The 27,180-nt window shown below is 43.8% G+C and overlaps 1 protein-coding gene across 1 annotated transcript in view; it reads right to left on the bottom strand.

The window, feature by feature from the left end:
* Positions 1-27,180, bottom strand: part of LOC146035952 (cytochrome P450 2A13-like) — a 79,997-nt gene that overhangs the window by 23,895 nt on the left and 28,922 nt on the right. Inside the window, exon 4 of the mRNA XM_083159673.1 lies at positions 15,700-15,860. Within this exon, the coding sequence (XP_083015799.1) occupies positions 15,700-15,860 (161 nt within the window). The remainder of the gene's footprint in view (positions 1-15,699; positions 15,861-27,180) is intronic.

The following is a 27,180-nucleotide window of genomic DNA, read 5'->3' as shown; positions in this document are numbered from 1 at the left end:
CACAGCGAACAGACTGTGGCTAGACATTTTTTGGAGGCCAAGCATGGGGTGGCCAACTTAAGATTTCAATTGATAGATCAAGCGCCAGAGTCCGCAAGAGGGGGAGATAGGGGTAAACACCTCTTACAAATCGAGAGTAGGTGGATCCATACCTTGGGGACCCTCAAACCGGGGGGTCTCAACGAAACAATGAATCTGGGTAGCTTCTTATAAATATTGTGTGTTATGTGTAGAATATTTAATTTAATATCTTGATGGACAGATTCCAGTTAGGAGCATAAAAAAGCTCCCTGCTTAGAAATTAGAGGGAACATTTGCAGATATCACAGATGCAAGGGCTCCCTGCAACACAGCACACTCATTAAAGCTGAAAGGATAGCTTAAACATTATTTGTGTAACCGGCATCTATACCTATGTACACAGGAGACAGGAAAATGTTGTGCCACAGCGACATCTTGTGGCGGATATAAACAGGTTCAGGGAAAGTGCAGCGTTTTAAACTGTATGATATGCATTGAATGTTGTTTTGTGTTTTCAACACCTATATACTAGCACTTTACAATCAATATTAATATTACTGTAAGCACAAGCACTTTATTATGAATTTTAAACTATTGGCACTGTTCACTTTTCCCACAGTGTGGCCTCCTCCGCTGAGAGGACAGACAGGTCACATCCGGGAGTACCCGGAAGTCGTCAGCAGGAGTCCCAGACGGAGGAGGACGCTACACGGCGGGTCCCCTATATGTAAGTTGTTTTTTTGTATCACATTGTTGTTTGCACTTGTTCCATACTTTGGTCCTGACGAAGGGTTTATCCCGAAACGGCGTAGACCGTAAGGAAAAATAAACTTCCACTGATTTTTCACGCAAGTCCCGGAGTAACGCCCATTATTTCAACATTGTATTGGTGGTGAGTTCATCACAGGGGAAGGCACCCGGGCACAGGAGCGACATAGGAAGCGGGGAGTGCCGGACGCTACATTGCTATATATATATATATATATATATATATATATATATATATATATATATATATATATATATATATATATATATATAATATATATATCAATGCAATATCACTAGATTATTGCGCTAGATATGAGCGGTCGCTAATAACACTAGATCGCCTACTAGAGGGTTCTAAACAATCCAATACACAACCCAATAGTGTTATACAGCACCCATATGAATTAAACTTGCAATGTGATATTTTCTGTCTTTCCTACCTCTTAGACAATTATCATCAACCAAGACTTCTTCTTAAATATAAAACATTTATTGTAAAACATATAAGACATAAGAGAATAGAACGTATTTTCAGAAAACATTGGAACATCATTCTAAAAGATCCCATTTTGGGTACGATTGTTCCTAAACACCCCAAGCACATCTATCGTAGAGCTCCAAATCTATGCACTAAATTTAGCGGGAAGCAATTTTTCCACAAAACCTCATCGACAGGGATCACATCAAAAGGATTCTATCAATGTGGTAGCTGCCTCGGTTCCAAAAACACCAAAAGCCTAGGCAGCAATAAAATTCAGGATTACTCCATTAATGGTTATAAAATAAAAGAGAAATAATTCATATCTTGCAACTCTAAAAATGTTATATACATGATTGAATGCAGTTACAATAAATACTATATTGGGAGAACCTCCAGACCTTTGAAAACCCGCTTAGGGGAACATCTGAGAAATATAAAAAAGAGGTTGGAAACCCATGCCTCAGCACTGCACTTTAAACAAATCCACCATCGTTCCACTAAAGAGATTGTGGAATTCGGATGTTTAAAGTTGATCAAAGGGAGCCTGAGACAACCTGATTGTTCATCAGCCTTGGCGAAGGCTGAAATGAACATCATTTACAATTGCAACACTATAATACCTAATGGACTTAATAGTGACTTTGAGCTCAAATGGTTCCTGTGAAAAACATCACCAGGTTACCACTGTTCAAATGTAGCCTCCTGCATTATTTTGTTAGTGTGTACAGATACAACAGTTGTGAATGTCAATGTTAATAAATATATATACAAGCACTATATAACTGTGTATATGACTTTTAGGTTCCGTGTATTCGCTGCCATGGCAACATTGTCACTTCCGTGCTTCCCAAATAGAGAACAACAGTACTTCCGCCCACGTGGACTTCATATACAAAAAGCTCCATCTTAAAAATTAGGCGGAAATACGAACACACCACACAGGATAATTATGCGCTCCACATCTTGCCAATAATAAAGGGGAACTTCCGGCTGCGTGCGTTCCATCGGCGGATCACTCCCTTCCGGATTCTCCGGTTTCTGGCTGTACACCGTCCAGAGATGACATACAAGTGCGGCATACATCCGCACTAGAGCACTCATTTTGAGTCGTGATCAAATATACTGGTACAAACTTTGGATCTCATTTTCGGACCTCTTATAGATTTGTGACAACAAATGAGAACCGGAAGGGACAAGCGTTCCCATGGCGATGGATAATAATCTATTCATTTATCTGCTACAGTACTATGCATTTTGCTTGGTTTGGAGCCCTTCTGGACATTTTCTTCTATTAAACTTTATTCTCTTGCTATGAGAAAAGCATATGAAATAACAGTGCATATGTAATTAACTTACCTAATTTCTTGAAAACTGTTGATTGGCTTCTCACTCTGCTCCGGCATATCTTGAGAAAGGTCTACTGACAGAAACGCGTTGATTTTGCTGGAGAAGTGTGAGCAGCCATTACTCCCTGGTGTATTGGACTTTCTTTTTTCTTCTTTTTTTTAATAATTTTTTTAAATATTTTTTATTGTTTTTGCCTTGATTGTTTTTTTCATTGGAATTGTTTTAAGTTACTTGTGCCCTTGGTGGGTGACCTGTATTTTATTGATTATCTGGATTAAAAGCTTGTTTAAATTTTTTAACACTGGCTAAGAAGAAAGTCCTTTTTTCGGATCAACTATTAAAGAAACCGCTATAAGCTTTATTCTCCCACCGCAAGCGGTGAGTAAGGTACGCCATTATTTCTGGCCCACCTTTTGATGTAATCATGGCTGGAAATATCTACAAATTGGGTATATCTTCTCTTTACATGTACTACGGATGATTTGAATTTATAAGATGGTCCTATGATATCTCACCCTATAAAAGAAACCTTGATAGGTGGATTACCTGACACACAAGAGTGAGTTGGGGTACGCCCATTATTTTTTTACTATAGACACTTTAAAAATTACTTTAGGCTGAGTGAGGTATACAGTACCATAAATTTTGGAAAAACCTCCTCCCTGTAATTTAATTATCTGACCCACGGTATACTATTTTTTCACCGAAAATACTTGGAAGACTGAATCGTTGTGGGGCATTGGAAGGCAATGGATACATAAAGAAACCTTTAAGAGTTTGAACACCACAAAAATTACCGTGAGTTGGGGTACGCCCATATTATAAAGATACCTTTATGCACCTGTTACACCTGTGCTCTTGGTGAGTGAGGTACGCTGTCTAAATTCCAGCACCTCACATACTAACACATTTTGGGGGTTATTCTAGTCCATTCTTTCTGACAAAATCCTTCTTAGATGGACAAAACCATGTGCACTGCAGGCGGGGCAGATGTAACATGTGCAGAGAGAATTAGATTTGGGTGAGTAATTTTGTTTCTGTGCAGGGAAAATACTGACTGCTTTATTTTTACACTGCGATATAGATCTCACTTTGAAGTAAAACCCCACCCAAATCTAATTCTCTCTGCACATGTTACATCTGCCCCACCTGCAGTGCACATGGTTTTGCCCATCTAAGAAGGATTTTGTCAGAAAGAATGAACCAAAATAAGGCCCCATATACCATGTCTACACATGATTTATATTCTTTCCTTTTCCGAGTTCATAAAAGAAGACACGATTGCACTTCACAACTTGGAACAGGATACCTTAGAATTTCACTAAAGATACCTTTATAACCTTCATATCAACCTACATAAACATGAGTTTGGTATACACAACTTTATTGAGGAGCACATACAGTTTTGAAAAAATAATTCAAAAATAATCACACGTTCTAAGAAAGTTTTTTTTTATTGTTTTTCATTGTTTATGGGTAACCTTCTTCACTCGAAATTGATCATCACGACCAGACCCCAACATCACCAAAGAAACTGTGTCATAAAAGAGGACTACAATTTACAACTTCCATAAGTATACTTTGCGCCTCATTGTTTGAAAGTTCAATTTTTTCTTTGTTAATACACACAAGCAGTATAGACTGTAACATATTGCAAATCAGCAGATTCCCACATAATAAATAATACAGTTAAATGGTGCAACTATTGAAACATTGATAAAGATAGAGTCTCATTTAGACCTTTGGATGTAATTACCCCAAATCGAAATATTCACTCTGCTTTGTGCTTAATAATAATAGACCACGCGATAGTGGCAGTATGTGGTCTATCATTCTATACTTTAAACTGGCCATAGAATGTTTATACTTGACAAAATGACGAGCTACAGGGTGCTCTTTCCATGGGCCAGCGCTGCATGTATGGTGGATCTGTGAGCGGCCATCCACTCTTTAAACTTTCTCTGGGTTTTCCCAATATAGCTGAGTCCGCATGGACATATTATTTGATAAATGACATAAGTGCTATCGCATGTCAAATGATGTCGGATTTTATGTTTCTGTCCTTAATGCGGATGATTGAAGCTATCCCCAGCAATCATATGGTTACATGTGGTACATGAACATTTAAAGCAACCGTTTTTTAGTTTTTCAGAAAATTGCCATGGTATTTACACAAAGACCTGAAATATCTGTTGTTACTAAGATATCTCTCAGACATTTTGCTCTAGTAGCATGGCATCATTTTTGGATAATTCAGATTAAGATCTTTATCTGTATATTGGTTTACCCAGGGTAATGATTTTTCACATTTTGTTTTATTTATTCACTTTCTTGGTCAGTAATGATTTGCGTTCAATTTTCAAAACTCTATCCTTAGTCGCAAATAATGCATGTAAATCATATCCTCTTAACATCAATTTCTGAATAAGGTCATCAATCTGTATGTTGACTCAAAACCCACTTCTTCCGTTTAGCCTATCCCTCCTCCTCCTAACCTCTTTTGCTCCTCCTATCCTGCCTACCCTACCCCTCCATCCGTTCCTACTTATCCTATTATTTTTCGTTCATCCACCCACCTCCTTTTAGTCTGTTTACTCTTATGAGTAGGGCCCTCCTTCCTCACGTACTCACCCTACCTCTTTACCTCACCAGTGCTCCTGCCCGGTTCTTTCCTTCCTCTACTTCCTCTTCAGTCTCCTCAACAATTTCCACACCTACTTCAGAACTGATGCTGATTTTAGTTTTACCAGCTATACCCTGTACGTTACTTTGTAATTGTTTTTTAGTTTGCTATGTACGGCGCTGCGGACACTTTGTGGCGCCTTATAAATAAACATACTAATACTACTAGACACATTGCTGTTAATTGTGTGTGTACGCAGCATCTGAGAAAAAGGTAAGCCCCTTTTTAAACTGCATGGATGACAATTCTTATAATGCAACAAAGTTTTTCTATCAGTGTCCTTATCAAAGACACTGGTCAAAATCTTAGAATAAACCACATTAATCACCACATCAAAATTTTGTATACTTTTTCCTGTCCATACAATATGCTAATTTTACTGGACAGTCACTTGAGTTATGGTTGCTGATTAGTTCTACAAACGTCTCCTCAGGACCCGACCAAAAGATAAGCAGATCGTCTATATATCTGGTGAAAAATGGGTACTTATGTACTAACTGGGCTGCCGATTTTGAACCATATCGCATGCGATGCGATGGACCCGATTTTTCCATAGGATTCAATGTCAAAATGGACTGAGTCCATTTTAACATGGAATTCAATGGGAAAAGGGGTCCTTTTCATACCCCTACTATCCAAGTGGGCATGGAGTTGGATATAAACCTGTGGCGAGCGTAGCGAGCCACCGAGCCCGAAGCGTGGCGAGCGTAGCGAGCCCCGCGAGGGGACACAGAATACCGTCCCCTCGCGGGGCTCGCTTCGCTCGCCACGCTTCGGGCTCGGTGGCTCGCTACGCTCGCCACAGGTTTATATCCAACTCCATGCCCACTTGGATAGTAGGGGTATGAAAAGGACCCCTTTTCCCATTGAATTCCATGTTAAAATGGACTCAGTCTATTTTAACATTGAATCCTATGAAAAATCGGGTCATCGCATCGCATCGCATCTGATTGTATGCCTTAAGTTAAGGCATACAATCAAAAAATCGGCAGCCCAGATAATACATAAGTACCGAAAAATGTCACATACTGTATTTAGCAACATCTGGATTTTTGAAGAACAATTCAAATTCGATATTGAACACATATATATTCGCATAGGTTGGTGCAACGGCCGACCCCATCGCACACCCTTGCGTTTGCAAGTAATCCTTACCATCAAATAAAAATTCATTCATTGTAAGTATCAATTCCAAAAGTTGTAGCCAAATGTTAATGTGCATCCCATCAAACTTACAAGATTGTGTCATCTGGATCCGGGCAAAATGTCATTGCCCGGCGTTGGATTCTCGCGAGATACGGGAACTCTATGTAAGTCCCGACTCTGGTGCCATTCTTCATTCGGCATGTGAAAGTTAGACAGCATGGATGTGTCCGTGCTGTCTGCAAAGAGGGGAAACTAGCTATGGGGGACAAAATTACTGTAATGGGGGAAAAACTAAGGTACTTGTGTATTTTGGCGGCTCCCGATTTCAGCATCGTATGATGAACGTATCGCATCGCATGCCATGTACCCGATGGCATGCGATGCGATACGATTTTGACCCCCTATGCGATGAAAAATCGTATAAGCACCCTAATGGGTGCTTACAATGTTTAATGCACCCCCACACCACCCCCCCCCCCCACTATAAACGTGAACCCGAAACGTGACCTTTTCATACCCCCACTATCCATGTCGGCGTGGAGTCGAGAATAGAAAGTGTGGCGAGCGCAGCTAGCCACCGAGCCCGAAGCGTGGCGAGCGGACGCGGATACCTTCACAGGTATACACGTTGCCTGGCGGGCTTCACAGGTGTCTGCATCCCCTCGCGTGGCTCGCCACGCGGACACCTGTGAAGCCCGCCAGGGGACGCGGATACCTGTGAAGGTATCCGCGTCTCCTCGCGGGGCTCGCTGCGCTCGCCACGCTTCGGGCTTGGTGGCTCGCTGCGCTCGCCACACTTTCTATTCTCAACTCCACGCAGACGTTGATAGCGGGGGTATGAAAAGGTCGTAGGATGCGTACCGCCGCCCCTCGCCACGGTTCGGGTTCACGTTTATAGTGGGGGGGTGGCGTGGGGGTGCATTTAACATTGTAAGCACCCATTAGGGTGCTTAACATTGTATAAGCACCCATTAGGGTGCTTATACAATTTTTAATCGCATCGCATCGTATGGCATTGTATGCCATGTACAGCTCGGCCACCGCCTGGTACCCACAACCCTGCGGTGTCTTCCCTACCGGCCCCGCTCCCCGGCCGTTCCAGCCAGTGCACATCGCAGTACGTACATTAAAGTAAGTGTGACTTCCCAGAAATAGAGAGGAATGCGAGGGTTTGGTTCTGGTGGGTGTGTAACATTTTCTGTGGGTGCCTAGGCCCTGTAGCACCCACGGAATCGGCGCCTATGGCTAAAATTAACATGTGTTTTTTCTTTTTCTATGATGTATAAGCAGTTGCCAGGTTCCAGGTGTGCTGCTCTTTTTTTAATTAAAAGAATAACAGTTTTTCTTTTTTTACTACAGGAATGTTGCCATGTCTGCCGTATAATTCCATGTTTGCCGCCATGTTTGCCGTATCAGTCCAGGAGTGCCGCCATCTGTGCCCTACAGGTAGAATCACCCCTGGACTGATACGGCACAGGTGGCATCACCTCTGTACTGACACGGCACATTTAGCATCACCCCTGGACTGGTATGGCTCACCCCAGGAATTATTCGGCATAGATGGCAGCACCCCTGACCTGATACGGCACGCTGGACAGCACAGATGGATTGATATGGGACACTCAACACCCCTTGCAGGTAAAAAAAAAACCTTTTTTATTTTCATTACAAATGGGGGAGCCCTTTAGTTGTCCACCCACAGCAATCCTTTATAGCAGCCCCCCTTAGTACTGCCCCATAATAGTACCCTTAGTAATGCCCCCTTAAGTAGTTGTACCTTAAGTAGTTCCCCCTTAGCAGTTGTACCCTGCCGCTCAGTAATTCCCCCTTAGTAGATGTACTTTTCATTTTCACAAGCCCCCATAAAGTTAGGCAGCCTGTTAGTTCCGCCTTTAGTTTGCCCCCCAACCCCCATAGCATGCCCATGTGTAGTTTGTCCCCCTCCCCTCTCTGCAGACAGCACAGGCACATTTGTGCTGTCTGACTGTCACATGCTGAATGAAGATGGCGCTGGAAGCTGGGACTTATATTGAGATCCAATCTCCCGAGAATCCAATGCGGGATGATGAAGTTTTGGCCTAGTTTTCAGTTCGTATTATCAGCGTGATGGACGCAAACAGCTTGCGAATGCTTATGAACAGGTAAGTTTGAGGGCGATCTCTAGGATCCGAACGCACTCATCTCTACGTATAATTCATGGGGTGCTGCCAAGTGTGCTGTATTAGTCCAGGGGTGATGCTAAGTGTGCCATATAAGTCCAGAGTTGAGCCAAGTGTGCTATAGAATTCATGGGGTGCTGCTAAGTCTGCCGTATCAATGTGTGCTGTTTTAGTCCAGGGGTTCCCCCATCTGTGCTGTATAATACCATGTGTGCCGCCATGTGTGCTGTATCAGGTCAAGGATGCCTCCATCTGTGCCATATAATTCCTGGGGTAAGCCAAGTCTGCCGTATAATTCCTGGCAGAGACGTACCTAGATATTCATAGGCCCCATAGCAAAAGTTTGTAAGGGCCTCCTATTTAGCACCTAATGGTGATAAATGTATGTAAACCTATTAGTTAGACAGCAAAGATGGGCCCCCTACAGCTCTGGGCCCCATAGCAGCTGCACCCCTTGCACCTATGGTAGTTACGCCCTTGATTCCTGGGGTGAGCCAAGTCTGCCATATAATTAAGTGCTATTAAGTAATTAAGCTATTAAGTGTGCCGTATCAGTCCAGTGTTTGTGCCGCCCACTTATCATAGTCATCCAGCTACCTTGGTGCAACCTTTTGGCCTAAAATCAATATTGTGAGGTGTTCAAAATAGACTGGAATTGAGTGGAAATAAGTGTTATTGAGGTTAATAATAGCGTAGGAGCATAACAAATCAGAACCCAAAACCTTGAGGGGGTGTTTTGGCAAAACCTATTAGAAACCAAAACCTGAAGTTAATCAGAACCCAAAGTCCCAAACCCAAAACGCGAAAAGTGGCCACTGTTCATCCCTAATATAAACTTATGGTCACATCAATAGTAATTATCCAAATATTTTCTTAAATTGTTTCCAATGCATTTAGCTTTAAAAACAAGTGGAGTGAAGTGGTATCTAGTATCTAATAAGATTGATGTGGGCTGGAACAAAGATATTGTATGGACAAAAAAAGTATACATTTTTTTGATGTGGTGATAGTTGATTCTAAGATTTCTACCAGTGTCTTTCATAAGGACACTTTGTTGCACTATAGGAGTCATCCACGTAGTTTGAAAATGGGGCTTACCTTTTTCTCAGATGCTGCGTATACACACAATTAACAGTGATGTGTCTAGAGCCAACATACAGATTGATGACCTTATTTGGTACTTATATGTTAGTTGGGCGCCCAATATAGTTAGTACGCTCATACCCCCACTATCCATGTCGGCATGGAGTTGATTTTATGTGTGGCGAGCGGACGCGGAAAACTAAGCAAATAGCTTAGTGGGCGCCCAACTAACATATAAGTACCCCTTATTCAGAGATTGATGTTAAGAGGATATGATTTACATGCATTATTTGAGACTAAAGATAGAGTTTTGAGAACTGAATGCAAATCATTACTGACCAAGAAAGTGAATAATTAAAAAAAAATAAAAAAATCATTTCCCTGGGTAAACCAATATACTACAGTGTCTCCAGCAATCAGGGCCGCCAAGAGAAATCCTGGGCCTAGGTACAACAACTTCCTGGGGCCCCCACAGACGGAGCTCCCCGCACACTCTGTTGACCCTTGTAACTTCCACTTACCTAAATGCTCATTGCTATGGGCTTCATGCTTGATGCCAGGGGTTAACATGCTCTACCAGGGGTTAACATGCTCGTTGCCATGGGTTTACATGCTCTGCCTGGAGTTACATGCTCTCCCGGGGGTTAACATTCTCTACCAGGGGTTAACATGCTCTTTGCCATGGGATTAACCTGCTCTGCCAGGGGTTACATGCTCTGCCCAAAGTTACATGATCTGCCAGGGGTTAACATGCTCTGCCAGGGGTTAACATTTTCTGCCAGGGGTTAACATGCTCTGCCAGGGGTTAACATTTTCTGCCAGGGGTTAACATGCTCTTTGCCATGGGATTAACCTGCTCTTTGCCATGGGATTAACCTGCTCTGCCTGTAGTTACATGCTCTGCCAGGGGTACATGCTCTGCCAGGGGTTACATGCTCTGCCAGGGGTTACATGCTCTGCCCGGGGTTACATGCTCTGCCATGGGTTACATGCTCTGCCCAAAGTTACATGCTCTGCCAGGGGTTATCATGCTCTGCCAGGGGTTAACATACTCTTTGCCATGGGATTAACCTGCTCTGCCAGGAGATACATGCTCTGCCAGGGGTTACATGTCATGCCCGGGGTTACATGCTCTGCCAGGAGTAAACTTTCAAATCACGTAGCGGGCTCTCAGCAGGCCCTGGAGTCAGAGAAAGGAAAGACCTCTCTGATGCTGCTGCTCCCATGCTGGCCCATGTCCTCCCACATCCGCACTCCCCATGCCGCCACTGAAAATTTGACTATGGCGCACTCAGACCCAGCGCACTCGCCACCAAATATAAAAAACTGTGTGTCCGGACCCGCCCCCTCCCCCCGAACAAGCCTGGGCCTGGGAAAACTGTACCCCCCCCCCCCCTCTCAGCACCTCTGCCAGCAATCAATGCCAGTACAACAAAAACTATGGCCTATTGTGCAAACAGATTTAAGTTCTACACACATAACCCTCTGAGGCACTTACAGTATGTATTATATACCTTCCCTTCTGGACTTGTAACTTGGTGAGACTGCTATGCTATAAAAGTCTGAGAGATATCTTAGCAACAACATATACAGTATCTCAGGTCTTGGTGTAAATACCATGGCAATTTTCTGAAAAACAAAAACTAATCATCCGCATTCAGGACAGAAATATAAAATCAGACATCATTTGACGTGCGATAGCACTTATGCCATTTATCAAATAATATGTCCATGCAGACTCAGCTTCTATATTAAGCTTCTATTATAAACCCATAGAAAGTTTAAAGACTGGTTGGCCGCTCACAGATCCACCATATGCGCAGCGCTGGCCCGTGGAAAGAGTGAGCACCCTGTAGCTCATAAACATTGTACAGCCAGTTTAAAGTATAGAATGATAGACCACATACTGCCACTGGTGGCAATCGTGGTCTATTATTATTAAAACACAAAGTGGAATGGATATTTCCATTGGGGGTATTTACACCAAAAGGTCTAAATGAGACTGTAGATGTGTGTGGTAAAGAAGTCCCAGACACCTGTGCAGCATGAAGGTAATGTGTGTCTTTACTTAGCATGCAGTAACAACCAACTGGAAGTGAACCCCCGTGTCACAGGAAGTGAGTCACCTGGCATGACTACATCTCCCAGAATGCACGGCATGCATTTGCATCCCCCCTTTTAACTGGAAGGACAAGAACATGCATGAATTGCTACAGCAATGTGAACCAATACAAAAGAGAAAGATTAAACAATAAAGGCTTGAAACCTGGGATTGGGTTTGGACACTCGGCCAGACCTGGTAACAGTATACTGTGAGCCCATGGGAATATTCTCAGTGGGGCAGCTCCATGGAAGAGGATGGCCAATCATTGAGGATGACGGCAGAAAGACGCTGGAAGAGCTCATCCGCAAGCGTGGCTGCACGCAGCTCCTCCAGCCGGTTGTTGGGGAGTACCTCTACGGCCATGACCTCGTAGTCGTCCTCTGTACTGCCCACATCAGAAGAAGATAGGAAGGCTCTGGATAGGGCATCAGCAACATACATTTCCTTGCCTGGCTTGATGATGATGTCCAAGTTGTATCGCTGAAGCTTGAGCATCATACTTTGGATGCGGGAGGAGGCCGAGTGTATGGGCTTTTTTAGAATTGTGATGAGTGGCTGATGACCAGTCTCTACTGTGACAGGACGGCCATAGATGAAATCATGAAAATGGTTGCAGGCAAAGACGAGGGCCAACAGTTCCTTTTCGATCTGTGCATACCTGGTTTCTGTGTCGGTGAGAGCCCTGGAAGCGAAAGACACAGGTCTGCGGTGTTGGAGACACACAGCCCTGAGACCACTCTGTGAAGCATCAGCAGAGAGAACAACTGGGTCATGCACATTGAAGTATTGCAGGACCGGTGGGTTTGTCAGCATGGTGTTCAGGCGGTTGACAGCAGCCGTGTGCATGTCCAACCAGCACCATTCTGAGTCCTGGTGTAGTAGCTGGCATGAACGTGCAGTGGTTTCACTGTATTGCGGGACAAATTTGGACAGGTAGTTGGTCATTCCCAGGAAGCGCTGTAGTGCCTGTTGATCTGATGGAAGAGGCATCTGTAGGACAGCAGAGACTTTGTTCGGGTCTGGCTTGACACCCTTGGTGGTGAGTACGTGGCCCATGTATTCTGAGACTCTGAACTTGCACTTGTCTGGGTTGAGCTTGAGGTTTAGGGCGCGAGCCCGTTCAAGTACCTGGTGTAGATGCAGGTCATGTTCTTCCATGGTCCGGCCCCAGATCAGGATGTTGTCAACGATGATGTCACAGGGATAGCCCGCAAACAGCTGTTTCATGTAACGCTGGAAGACCTCACTGCCCGTGGTGATGCCGTAGGGCATGCAAAGAAATACATACCGCCCTATTGGTGTCATGAAAGCAGTGAGTCGGGAGGAGGCTCTGTCCAGAGGAATTTGCCAGAAGCCGCACTTTGCATCCAGAGTGCTGAAGACTGTGGCACCTCGCATGTAAGCAATCACCTGCTCGATAGTGCGGAGAGGGTGATATGGACGTAAGAGTGCTTTTTTCAGGTGCACTGGGTCAATGCAGAGACGTACAGTTCCATCTTTCTTTGATGCAGCCACCATGGCAGACACCCATTGAGTTGCTTACTCTATAGGAGCAATGACACCCAATTGAGTCATTCTGTGTATTTCTTGGATGATCTTATCCATCATTGCGATGGGGACCCTCTGGGGGGCACAGACAGTGGGAATGATGGAGTCATCTAGCCTCATGTGGTATGTGACTGGAAGCTTGCCCAGTGTGCTGCAATCAAATAAGTCTTGAAAGTCTCTCATTTCCGGAACGCTCACCTGAATTGCATGCACATCAGGCCCCAATGTGAGCAGGCCTATTCTCATACTGTCAGGGAGGCCAAGCAGTGATTTGACCTGTTGGTCCACATTGTGGAATAGTAAGTCAGCACGAGTGAGTTGTATTTGTGTGGTGCCCAGTGTGGTGATGACTTGGCTGCCATATATGCTATTAAATTGATATTGTCCTGTGGGTTTATTTCATGCAGTTACCTGTGTGACATGACATTCCATTTTGCTCCTGAGTCTATCTTGACCATGGCCACTTTGTTTGTGTTCTTTGTCTTGAGCTTGATAAACATTTTGCCCTTCTCATCTAAGTAGTCCACGCTGTCACAGACTGTTGCGTGGGTTATGTCGCACCCTGGGTCTGTCTCTACCTGGTTGACCTGGAGGGGTGAACGGCTGTATGGTGACTCAGTCTGCCGCTCCCTCGGGGCTCGATCTTTGGAACGACAGCACCTTGCAAAATGATTCCACCTGCCACATGCATTACAGCATTTATCATAAGCGGGGCAACTCTGTCTGCCTGGGGGGTGCTGTGCTGCGCAGTTCCCACATGTGGGTGATCGGGGTGGAGTGGCCGCCATGACGCACACCACAGAGTCCTTTTTTAACTCCCTTGTGCCCTTTTCCACCTGTTCATGGAGAATGCAAATGCTTATGGCAGTCTCTAGTGTGAGGCCTTTGGTACCTGTTTCCTAGCACGGCGCCCGTCGTGGGTGATCGCATACCTTAACTTAAGGTATGCGATGGATGCGACCAACGCGATTTTAGCCTTTTCCCCGACAATTAAAAAATCGCGTCCATCGCATGCCTTAAGTTAAGGCATGCGATGCGACCGACGCGACCAATGCGATTTAACATTGAATTTTTATTCAATGTTAAATTCCTATGTAAAATCGGGTCCATTGTATGCCATTATAATGGCATACAATGCGACCGATGCGATGGACCCGATTTTACATAGGGAACAATGTTAAATGGCCCATTGGACCCGATTTTTCATTGTATACCCACCCTGATGGGTAACTTACATGAAAAATGCCCCCCATTGTTAACGCCACCCCACGATGAACGCCAACCTGAAGCGTGGCAAGCGCAGCGAGCCCGTTAGGGGCGGCGGTACACGTCCTCCGACCTTTTCATACCCCCACTATCCACGTCGGCGTGGAGTTGATCTTCTATAGTGTGGCGAGCGCAGCGAGCCGCCGAGCCCAAAGTGCGGCGAGCCCCGCGATTTGTCCAAGAGACTGGCTATGCAGTACACGTGCCATTCCCTTTTGAACCTGAGACAGTTGTCAGCGATGTTTTTGTCGAATACCAGCAGATCTATTCTTCTCAGTCCATGTGCCATTTTCATCCCACTTCTGACACCATGTAGATGCGTGTGGTAAAGAAGTCACAGACACCTATGCAGCATGATGGTAATGTGCGTTTTTACTTAGCATGCAGTAACAACCAACTGGAAGTGAACCCCCGTGTCACAGGAAGTGAGTCACCTGGCATGACTATATCTCCCAGAATGCACGGCATGCATTTACAGAGACTCTAAATGTTTAATAGTTGCACTATTTGACTGTATTATTTATTATGTGGGAATCTGCTGATTTGATATATAATGCCTCTATACTGCTTGTGTGGATTGTTGATTGTCTGTAACCATGGTTTTTAGAACACTTCGGTAACGTGTGCCTTGGAGCTCCACCAGGACGTAAATTTGCCTACGCCAGGTTGGATACGCCAGCTGATGCAAGATGAATGAGCACAGGGGATGTGTGTGTGTGTGTGTGTAGGGGGGGGGGGGGGTAGGGGGTGGTATAAGGTAAGATGTGATTTTATGTTTCATTGTATCCTTGCGAAAATATCAATAAAAGTGAAACATTGACCTGTGTACATGATTTTTTTATGTAGTTTAAACCGAGTGCCACACGTTTGAGATTTTAGATAGATAGATAGATAGATAGATAGATAGATAGATAGATAGATAGATAGATAGATAGACTTGGTAAAATAATATTTTATATAAACATTATAAGGTTTTAATTATATTTTGGCCCTAAAAAGCTTGATAATTACTACCAATAAAGAACAAATGGGGTTTGGGTAGAATTTACAGTACATTATAGGAGAATATGTGAAAAGGTTTATTAAATACCTGGCTCCAGAAAGAAGCAGCAGCAATAAATAATTCATCAATCAGGTGCATTAGCTTGCCAAACTCAGGATCTTCATAGGCGAACCTGCTCCCAAAGATGATGGAGCTGATGATGTTGGCAGTCACCTCCCTGAAGAGGCATGTAGGGTTGAATGGAATCCCTAGAGGGAAAAGGTAAGAACTTGGTCATGTCTGCCAATCATGTAGTGGCACTCGTATCCTCCAAAATAAAGACTCAAGTCAAATGGTGTCTATCAACGTTTTATTTCACAAACAGAAATATCATGGATCCTGATGATATTTCCGTTTGTGAAATGAAACATCGATAGACACCATTTGACTGGAGTCTTTGTTTTGGAGGATCAGAGTGCCACTACATATAATATATATATATATATATCTATATATATATAGATATATATATATATAGAGGGGGGTTGGCGGCACTCTGAATAACTGGAGACCACACAGGCTTCTTGGTAGAAGCCTGTGTGGTCTCCAGTTATTCCGAGTGCCGCCAACCCCCCTCTACATTATCGGTTCCCAGCCGAGGCACAGCCAGGAGGGCACCGGAACGTTCGGCATCCATTACACTACTTTCACTGGAGTTATCTTTTGGTGTGCCTCCTCACAACACCAGATATATATATATATATATATATATATATATATATATATACATATATATACACACACACAGTTTCTTATATAGCGCAGCAGATTCCGTTGTGCTTTACAATAGTAAACAGTGATAAAAAAACTGGGTAACAACAGACAGACTTGGAGGTAGGAGGGCCCTGCTGCAAGCTTACAATCTATAGGGATATAGGAGGGAAACACAAGGTTAGGCATCAGTAATAGCATAGCAGTCCCACCAAGTTAAAAGTCCAGAAGGGAAGCTATGTAATACATAAGATCCTCAGAGAGTTATGCGTATATAACTTAAATATGATAGGCCTGCCTGAAGAGGTGAGTTTTCAGGGAACACTTGAAAGTTTAGAGGCTAGAGGAGAGTTTTGGAGAAACGAAATGACAGTAGGTGCGTGGCACAATGCTGCCTGAGATCACTATCCCTGAAGATACACCTTTACTTCAACAATATAACATACAGAAAATTGGGATATATAATCAATGGCGCAAAAGAGATGATACTTAAGTTTCTTCAGTTCAGGCTTTTTCCTCTCTTGCAAGATGTTATTCTCGGATGGGCAAGGTTCGCCAAATCAGGATGTATTACGTGAGGAAAAATACAAAAAAATAAAGATTACAATTCAATATTGGTGTGTGTCCTTTATTATGAACACTCTAGAGAGTGGGTGCTCTGATTGTATAAAGAAACTGGGTCACTTCAGGCGTACCAGAACTCACTGGGTAAATGATGGTTTCCCTCTTGTAAAGGTTTCTTTTATCCCGAAGGGGCTCAGTCTCAGTGTGAATGTCTCTCCAGATATTTGTGAAATGATCAAAGGGCTTTTCCAGCCGTGCTCATGAAAAAGAGAAATCAGTGTCTGAGGCTCTCTTTCAATAGTGGAAATAGGTATATGTGAGAGCTGTGCAGAACACAGTGAGTTGTGACAGCATACCTCACTTACATAGGTGATTAAAAAAGAACATACTGTATGTAAAAGGTTTCTTTTCCTTAGATAGAGGAGAAGCGTACCCCTACTCACGATGTTATGAGGAGTTTTCAAACCTATAAAGGTTTCTTTCTCCCGTATGTTCTTCGTAAGTGCTCTGGGCAATTATAGTGTCCACTATTTCAGTGCTCCCAGGTGTATAAGAAATGTAAAAGAAATACCAATGTGATTAAGATATGTTGAATAAGTGACATTTCATATAGAGTTATCGCCCTGAGATTTGATGGTGTACCTTACTCACCCCTTAAAATGGGGGCACAAAGCCCGTAGCGGTTTCTTTATGGGTATATCCCAATACTGCTTTGTCTAAAACCAGGAGGCCAATGTAGGTAGAAAATTCCAAAAAGACTTTAATCCATAAAAACACTTGACATAAGTCCCATGGGCAGGTCATGAGGACACATAAGGAAACATCCACAGAAAAAACAATATCCAGAAAAAAACAAAAAAATTTAAAAAACCAAAACAATCTTTAAAAGAACATGATATACATGCATCCGAGGTGGTGGCTGTTCACTATCCTCTGGCAGGATCTACGCGTTTCGGTCGTAATGACCTTTATCAAGATATATATTTGTTTTTTTCTGGATATTGTTTTTTCTGTGGATGTTTCCTTATGTGTCCTCATGACCTGCCCATGGGACTTATGTCAAATGTTTTTATGGATTAAAATATTTTTGGAATTTTCTACCTACATTGGCCTCCTGGTTTTACACAAAGCAGTATTGGGATATACCCATAAAGAAACCGCTACGGGCTTTGTGCCCCCATTTTAAGGGGTGAGTAAGGTACGCCATCAAATCTCAGGGCGATAACTCTATATGAAATATCACTTATTCAACATATCTTAATCACATTGGTATTTCTTTTACATTTCTTATACACCTGGGAGCACTGAAATAGTGGACACTATAATTTCCCAGAGCACTTACGAAGAACATACGGGAGAAAGAAACCTTTATAGGTTTGAAAACTCCTCATAACATCGTGAGTAGGGGTACGCTTATCCTCTATCTAAGGAAAAGAAACCTTTTACATACAGTATGTTCTTTTTTAATCACCTATGTAAGTGAGGTATACTGTCACAACTCACTGTGTTCTGCACAGCTCTCACATATACCTATTTCCACTATTGAAAGAGAGCTTTAGACACCGATTTCTCTTTTTCATGAGCACGGCTGGAAAAGCCCTTTGATCGTTTCACAAATATCTGGAGAGACATTCACACTGAGACTGAGCCCCTTCGGGATAAAAGAAACCTTTACAAGAGGGAAACCATCATTTACCCAGTGAGTTCTGGTATGCCTGAAGTGACCCAGTTTCTTTATACAATCAGAGCACCCACTCTCTAGAGTGTTCATAATAAAGGACACACACCAATATTGAATTGTAATCTTTATTTTTTTGTATTTTTCCTCACGTAATACACCCTGATTTGGCGAACCTTGCCCATCTGAGAATAACATCTTACAAGAGAGAAAAAAGCCTGAACCGAAGAAACTTAAGTATCATCTCTTTTGCGCCATTGATTATATATCCCAATTTTCTGTATGTTAGAGGAGAGTTTTAGTGTGCGTGGAAGGGCATTCCATTCACCGACCAGTGAAAGTCCTGTAATAGTGAATGGGAGCTAGTAATTCGCGCAGAAGAGAGACGCAGATATTGTTCAGAGCGGAGTGGTCGAGATGGGAGATATTTTGTGATAAGTAAAGAGATATCTGCTGGTGCAGTATGGTTAATATTTTTATATACGAGTAGAAGTGTTTTATGTTGAATATGATTAGATACAGGCAACCAATGAAGGGACTGGCAGAGCGTATCAGCAGACGATGAGCATCTTGTAAGGAAGATCAGCCTAGCAGCAGCATTTAAAATGGATTGCAGTGGCGAGAGTCTGTTCTTGGGAAGACCAGTTAGAAGACTATTGCAATAATCAATGCGGGATATAATGAGTGCATGGATAAGAGATTTAGTAGTGTCTTTTGTGAGATAGGGTTGTATTTTGGATATGTTTTTTAGATGCATGTAACATGATTTGGAGACAGATTTAATATTGGGAAGAAAGGACAGGTCAGAGTTGAGGATGACCCCTAAGCAACAAGCTTGTGGGGTAGGGTAGATTGTCGAGTTGTCAACAGTGATGGAGATATCAGGATGGTAACTGTTCTTAGTTGGCAGGAATATAACTTATTCCGTTTTGGAAATATGGAGTTTGAATTGTCGAGAAGACATCCAGTATGAGATGGCAGAGAGACATTCATAGACTTGGCCCAAAACCACTGGTGACAACTCTGGGGTTGATAGATTTGAGTATCTTCTGCATATAAGTGATACTGAAATCCGAAAGAGCAGATTAGTTTGCCAAGAGAGGAAGTATAGATTGAGAAAAGCAGAGAACCTAAGACTGAGCCTTGCGGAACTCCGACTGACAGAGGTAGTGAAGAGGAAGTAGAGTCAGAGAAGCGAACACTGAAAGAGCGATCAGATAAGTAAGATGTGAACCAGGAAAGGGCTGTATCATTAAGACCTAGGGAGTGTAGTGTTTGTAAGAGAAGAGTGTGATCCACAGTGTCAAACGCAGCAGAAAGATCTAGAAGAATAAGTAGTGAGTAATGGCCTTTAGACTTAGCAGTTACCAGATCATTCACCACTTTAATCAGTACTGTCACAGTGGAGTGCTGAGAGCAAAAGCCTGACTGAAGCGGGTCTAATAGGGTGTGAGAGTTAAGAAAGTTTGTGAGGCTAGATTAGACAAGTCTCTCCAGTAGCTTGGAGAGGCATGGGAGCTGAGAGATAGGACAATAGTTAGATAGAGAGTTAGGGTCAGATTTGTGTTTTTCAGAATGGGAGTAATCACTGCATGTTTGAGCAGAGACGGAAAAGTACCAGTAGCAAGAGAGAGATTGCAGATTTTAGTTAAGGTTGGAATAAGCACAGGAGATAGATTTTTTAATGACTTGTGCAGTTATAGGATCAAGAGGCGAAGTAGTAGAGTAGGAGGATAAGAGTGTGGATTCTTCCTTTTCATTTGTGGGCTCAAATGTAGAGAAAATGCCAGAGGGTTCAGGTGGGGAAGAAAGAGGGTTAGAGGTTGTGGAGCATACCATTTCATCTCAGATGTTATCAATCTTGTCCTTAAAGTAGGAGGCAAGTTCTTGGAGGCAAGATGGTAGCCAATGGGGGAGGAGGGGGAGGGTGCAGAAGAGACTTAAATGTGTTAAAAAGCCACTTAGGGTTGGTGGCATGACAAGAGATGAAAGATTGGTAGTATGTTTGTTTGGCAATGTCCAAAGCATTGCAGTAGGAGTGGTAGCTAGTCGTATATGTGAGGAAATCAGTCATACAGTACTACGAGATTTACGCCATTGGTGTTCTACTTTACGTGACTGATTTCATAGTTGTCTTGTTGTTTTGGAGTGCCACGGTTGGCATCTAAGCCTACGTGAAGTGTAATGGGTAGCTGGAGCCACTTCATCAAGGGCTGTTTCAAGAGTCTGGTAGAGGTGGGAAACAACAGAGTCAGGAGAGGTAAATGTAGAAATTAGTGAGCGCTGTTGTTGCAGGGAGGTGGAAAGTTGTGGAAAATTCATAGCATTAGTATTTCTGCGGGTTATGGTAGGCTTGCATGATTTCAGTGTCAGTGAGCTTGGGGTAATGGAGGAGAGCGAGAGGGTTATGAGATTGTGATCAGAGAGAGGGAAGGGAGTGTTAGCAAAATCAGAGACTGAGCACAGCCTGGTGAAAACAAGGTCAAGGCAGTGGCCTTCCTCATGAGTAGAGGCGTCGGACCACTGGGAGAGGCAGAGAGAGGAGGTTAGAGAGAGGAGTTTGGCAGCATGCAAAGATGGTGGACTGTCAATAGCAATATTGAAGTCACCCAGGATGATAGTGGAGATGTCAGAGGATAAGAAATGGGGGAGCCAGGCAGAGAAATCTTCTAGAAATTTAGTTTTGTGAAGCCCAGGTGGGTGATAGATAACAGCAACACGCAGAGAGAAAGGGGAAAAAGCCCTAATAGAGTGAACTCCAAATGATGTAAATGTGAGTGAAGGAACTGGTGGTAGAACTGAGAATGTGAAGGCTTGTGACAGTAATAAACCTACCCCACCTCCTTTACAGTCACAGTTGGTTCACCAAAAGTCTAGTAGAAATTCCTAAGATGATACAATAACGTTTCTACGAAGAATATAGCTGCCACCTGCCACACAGGGATTGTGTTTTTTTGGAATAAAAACTTTCCCAAAAGGAGACTTTTGTTGAACCGACTGTGAACAGAGCTGAACCGGTTAGGTTGAAGCGCTGGACAGTACCCCCTCATTCTATATACATATTGTTGTTTTGACTGTTAGCAGCTCCCTTTCCCTTCTTGTGATAACAAATAAGACATGTTTAGATCACATTTATTGGGAGGTACTAGATCTGATCTATGCTCTTTTTACTGATGATAATACCAAATAAACTATCCTCACAACAAATACATTAGATGATAGCTCTGGGACCTAGAAAAAATCCTGACCAAAGAAATCCGTAGCTGGTGGGATGTGGCCATCATGGAACAATTTTTAAAGGTCGCTAGGATCCCCAGAGGCTTAAGTTTGACATCATTAAGGAATGGGAACAAATATTACATTCATGTTCCACGCACCTCATGCAATTAATAGTCAGAGAGAAAAAGAGAGAACTCAATTCTCTGGAAACTGAAATTAAACAAAAGGAGGTTCTTATGGAACCACATTAAAACAGTATTGATTTTTTAACATTTTTTTGCAGTTTTAAATAAAAAGCTGGAAGTAGTTGAAACAGAGGTCACAAAAACTAAAGCGAAAACGTTCCTATGGGACAAAATGGTTTTCAATTGGGATAATAAGAATAAAACAATGAATATCAGAAAACCATACAAACCTAAACAGAAAGAATGGTCTCGTTTACCATTTAAATGAATATATAGACAGAAACAATACACTTATTCACCTAAATATGAAATAGGACCACAGAGAAATAGGTTCACAGCCCTCAGTAGGCTTGAATAAGAGAATAACTCAGAGTGTCCCACTCAGACTGCTCCACATCCTCCGGATCGCTACACAAAATATCTATTCAAAGAAACAGTAAAAATAGCATCCCCCCTAAAAAGAAAAATTGGGGAACGAAGGGTTCAAGAGGAGGAAGGAAACAATCTGAAAAAAAGAAACCTGAAGTACCAGTAGATAATACAGGAAAAAGAGCTTTTTTTAATCTATCTAAACAAGAATTCACTCAAACAGATGTAAACTTACTTAGTAAATGTACTGTATGTCATTTGCACCTACAGCTAAAATAATTTCCAAATGTGCATGGATTTAAATAAATTCCCAAGGCAATTAACAATCAAACGTCATTTTCTCAAAAAAGATATGGGCATTATTAAAAATTATGAATCAGAAAAGTCAAAGTCAGGACTTAAATTTCCATCTAAACTTTATCTGATTGAGTCTAGGAGCACTTAGATAGAGGCCTTCCATGAAATGGTGAAAAAGGACCCTTGTTATTTGGAAAATAAATATGTAAAAAATTCAAATTTAACCAATTCTGAAAGGGAGGGGAAAATTTACCAATATGAAAAACCTAGTTTTTCGTATTGGTATTTTCCCTACGGCTGCATACGACTGTTTGAGTCGTATGCAAAGTCGTGTTCCGGAGGGGAAATTACAAAGCAGTCAGATACGACTGCTTTGTAACCCTCCAATGGTGTAACCATTCGTATTAGCTGGCCATATATACGGCCGCTAATACGAATGTTTCTGGCAGTCTGCACGGATCAGTCAGATCCGTGCAGGCTGCAGTGTGTAAAAAAAAAATAGAAAAAATAAATAAATAAATAAATAAATCGGCATGGGGTTGCCCCCACAGCTGTAACCAGCACCAGGCTGACAGAGCCGGGGCCGGTAATTAAAAATCAGAGAACCCGACAAATAGGGGTTCCCCGATTTTTAACAACCAGCCCCAGGCTCCAGGTCCGGGGCTGGTTCCCAAAATACGGGGGACAAAATGACTAGGGGTCCCCCGTATTTCAAGAACCAGCCCCAGGCACAACCAGCCAGCAGGGTAATGTCACAGCCGGGGGACACTTATGATATAAGGTCCTGCGGCCAAAACATTAACCCCCTGACCGGTCAGCCTGGCCAGGGGCCCTGGGGGAGTTGGGACCCCCCCAATAAAGGGGTCCCCCCCTCCAGGACTTACCTGACCAGGCTGAAGCCTGGTACTGTCCCCGATGCCCCTGGGCGGTGGGCATCGGGCTGATTCAAGTGTAAAAAATAGAATAATCTATTGTTTTTTACTGTGGCACTACAAGTGCCAGCAAGCCTCCCCAGCAAGCTGGGACTTGGAGAACCACAAGTCCCAGCCTGCTGGGCATTAAAGGGCCCGCTGGCACTTGTAGTTCCACAGTTAAAAAAATAGTACACAAAACACACTAACACACATTTAAAATAAAACTTTAATACATACAAAGCCCACACATACTAATACTTACCTATCTTCTTTCCGTAGGTAGCCCTGGTCCTGATGTCCTGTGTCGTCTTCGGGATCCATGTCGACGTCCTTCTTCATGTCGACGTCGCTGTCGGCGATGGCGTCCCCGTCCAGATCCGACGAAATCCATGGAGGAAGCTGTGGAAGGAAACCATACTCACCTGTCCCAGCGCGACGTAGTCCAGGTAAGGGTCTTGGCAAAAAAAACAAACCGACACCCCGAAACCAGCCGAACAGCTGAGCCGCACGGTGTTTGTGTACATCGTGCGGCTCCGCCTCCCGAATGCCGCTATTGGCCGCCTTGCGGCCTAGCGGCCAATCAGGAGCCGCTAGGCCGCAAGGCGGCCAATAGCGGCATTCGGGAGGCGGAGCCGCACGATGTAAACACCGTGCGGCTCCCTCAGAGTCTGGTCTGGTTTCGGGGTGTCGGTTTGTTTTTTTGCCAAGACCCTTACCTGGACTACGTCGCGCTGGGACAGGTGAGTATGGTTTCCTTCCACAGCTTCCTCCATGGATTTCGTCGGACCCAGACACCGGACGCCATCGCCGACAGGGACGTCGACTTCAAGAAGGACGTCGACATGGATCCCGAAGACGACACAGGACATCAGGACCAGGGCTACCTACGGAAAGAAGATAGGTAAGTATCAGTATGTGTGGGCTTTGTATGTATTAAAGTTTTATTTTAAATGTGTGTCAGTGTGTTTTGTGTACTATTTTTTTAACTGTGGAACTACAAGTGCCAGCGGGCCCTTTAATGACCAGCAGGCTGGGACTTGTGGTTCTCCAAGTCCCAGCTTGCTGGGGAGGCTTGCTTGCACTTGTAGTGCCACAGTAAAAAACAATAGATTATTCTATTTTTTACACTTGAATCAGCCCGATGCCCACCGCCCAGGGGCATCGGGGACAGTACCAGGCTTCAGCCTGGTCAGGTAAGTCCTGGAGGGGGGGACCCCTTCATTGGGGGGGTCCCCACTCCCCCAGGGCCCCTGGCCAGGCTGACCGGTCAGGGGGTTAATGTTTTGGCCGCGGGACCTTATATCATAAGTGTCCCCCGGCTGTGACATTACCCTGCTGGCTGGTTGTGCCTGGGGCTGGTTCTTGAAATACGGGGGACCCCTAGTCATTTTGTCCCCCGTATTTTGGGAACCAGCCCCGGACCTGGAGCCTGGGGCTGGTTGTTAAAAATCGGGGAACCCCTATTTGTCGGGTTCCCTGATTTTTAATTACCGGCCCCGGCTCCTTCAGCCTGGTGCTGGTTACAGCTGTGGGGGGGACCCCACGCCGATTTTTTTATTTATTTATTTAATTTTTCTATTTTTTTACACTGAAGCCTGCACGAATCTGACTGATCCGTGCAGGCTTAAAGCAAATACGACAGGGAAAGCAAGGTGTATTTTCCTGTCGTATTTGCGTGGGTGTTTCACACCACTTAGCAGCTGTATTATCAGTACGGCTGCTTAGTACATCAGGAACCACCATTCTTTTGAATGGTGATTTCTGTCGTATTCTATCGATGGTGTAGGACATTCGTATTTGTAAATACAAATACGAATGTTCCATCTTTAGGAATACGAATTGTTGTATTTTTGGGATTGTAAATCCCGAAAATACAAATTCGTAAAAAAAAGGTGTATTTCTGCCTACGAATACACCTTTTTTCTACGAATCCATTTTGGTAAATGTCCCCCGGAATCTCGAAAAAAAATAGTGAACATCTGGGGTGACATTCTATGGGATGAGATTTGTGTTTTTTGGCGAAAATTTCGCTAAAAATTGCCGAAATCCCATTTTCGCATATTTAATGAGATGCGAAAAACTACAAAAATCGCCGATTTTGCCGCGAAAACGCACTTTTACAAAGTGCGATTTTAACTCGCGCCGGAACTCGCATCCAGATGTTTTCCCATTGAAAAGTATACAATGCGCGGTACTTCTTTACTTTCACGGCGCCACTCTAGATAGGACAGATAGGATACTAGATAGGATACGATTTGTATGCGATTTGACATAAGATATCGCATAAGATATAGGATAGGTCAGATAGGACAGATAGGACAGATAGGATACTAGATAGGATACGATCTGTATGCGATTTGACATAAGATATCGCATAAGATATAGGATAAGATTTACTATCCATTTCATTACCCCACTATCCACTAGGGCGTGGAGTTGATTTTATATAGCGTGGCGAGCGCAGCGAGCCACCGAGCCCGAAGCGTGGCGAGCGCAGCGAGCCCGCGAGGGGCGGCGGTACGCGTCCTCCGACCTTTTCATGCCCTACTATCCACGTCGGCGTGGAGTTGAGAATAGAATAGTGTGGCGAGCGCAGCGAGCCACCGTGGCCCGAAGCGTGGCGAGCGCAGCGAGCCCCGCGAGGGGACGCGTATAACTGTGAAGGTATCCGCGTCCCCTCGCGGGGCTCGCTGCGCTCGCCACGCTTCGGGCCTCGGTGGCTCGCTGCGCTCGCCACACTATTCTATTCTCAACTCCACGCCGACGTGGATAGTAGGGCATGAAAAGGTCGGAGGACGCGTACCGCCGCCCCTCGCGGGCTCGCTGCGCTCGCCACGCTTCGGGCTCGGTGGCTCGCTGCGCTCGCCACGCTATATAAAATCAACTCCACGCCCTAGTGGATAGTGGGGTAATGAAATGGATAGTAAATCTTATCCTATATCTTATGCGATATCTTATGTCAAATCGCATACAAATCGGATCCTATCTAGTATCCTATCTGTCCTATCTGTCCTATCTGTCCGATCTGTCCGATCTGTCCGATCTGTCCGATCTGTCCTATCTGTCCTATCTTCCTATCTGTCCTATCTAGTGGCGCCGTGAAAGTAAAGAAGTACCCAATGCGCATATTTAATGAGATGCGAATTTTGGAAATGTGTCTTAAATTCGCCAAAAAATCAGACCAGGTTCTGATATGCAAGTTTGCCAGAACCCTGCACAGATCATTGAGATCTGTGCAGGGTTCTGTGGTAAAAAATATTTTTTTTTTGTTTTTTTTTCATGGAGACGCATAAACCGAAGACGCTCTCAGCCTGTGTCGCGCTGGGACAACGCGACAGAAGCTGTTAGCTCCATCGGAGAAAGCCGGTTGTCCCCGCTGTCAGTGCGGGGGTAGCCGGCTCTGCAGCAGAAGGGAGACCAGCGCTGGATCCTGGATCAGTGAAATGACATTGAAATGTTGCTGAAATCAATCAGCCTCTTTTAAGTTTTATTAATAATCCCATGTGGGTAGTGGGTCACCCATGTGCCACAACACCCCGACCAGATCATCACAGTGCACAGGTCGTGGGTGTAAAAAAAGTGTATATAGACG

The sequence above is a fragment of the Crinia signifera genome, chromosome 9 (genome assembly GCF_055691185.1).
Source record: "Crinia signifera chromosome 9, ASM5569118v1, whole genome shotgun sequence".
NCBI lineage: Eukaryota > Metazoa > Chordata > Amphibia > Anura > Myobatrachidae > Crinia > Crinia signifera.
Note: the sequence above shows the minus strand (reverse complement) of the source record. Positions and strands in the feature narration are given on the sequence as shown.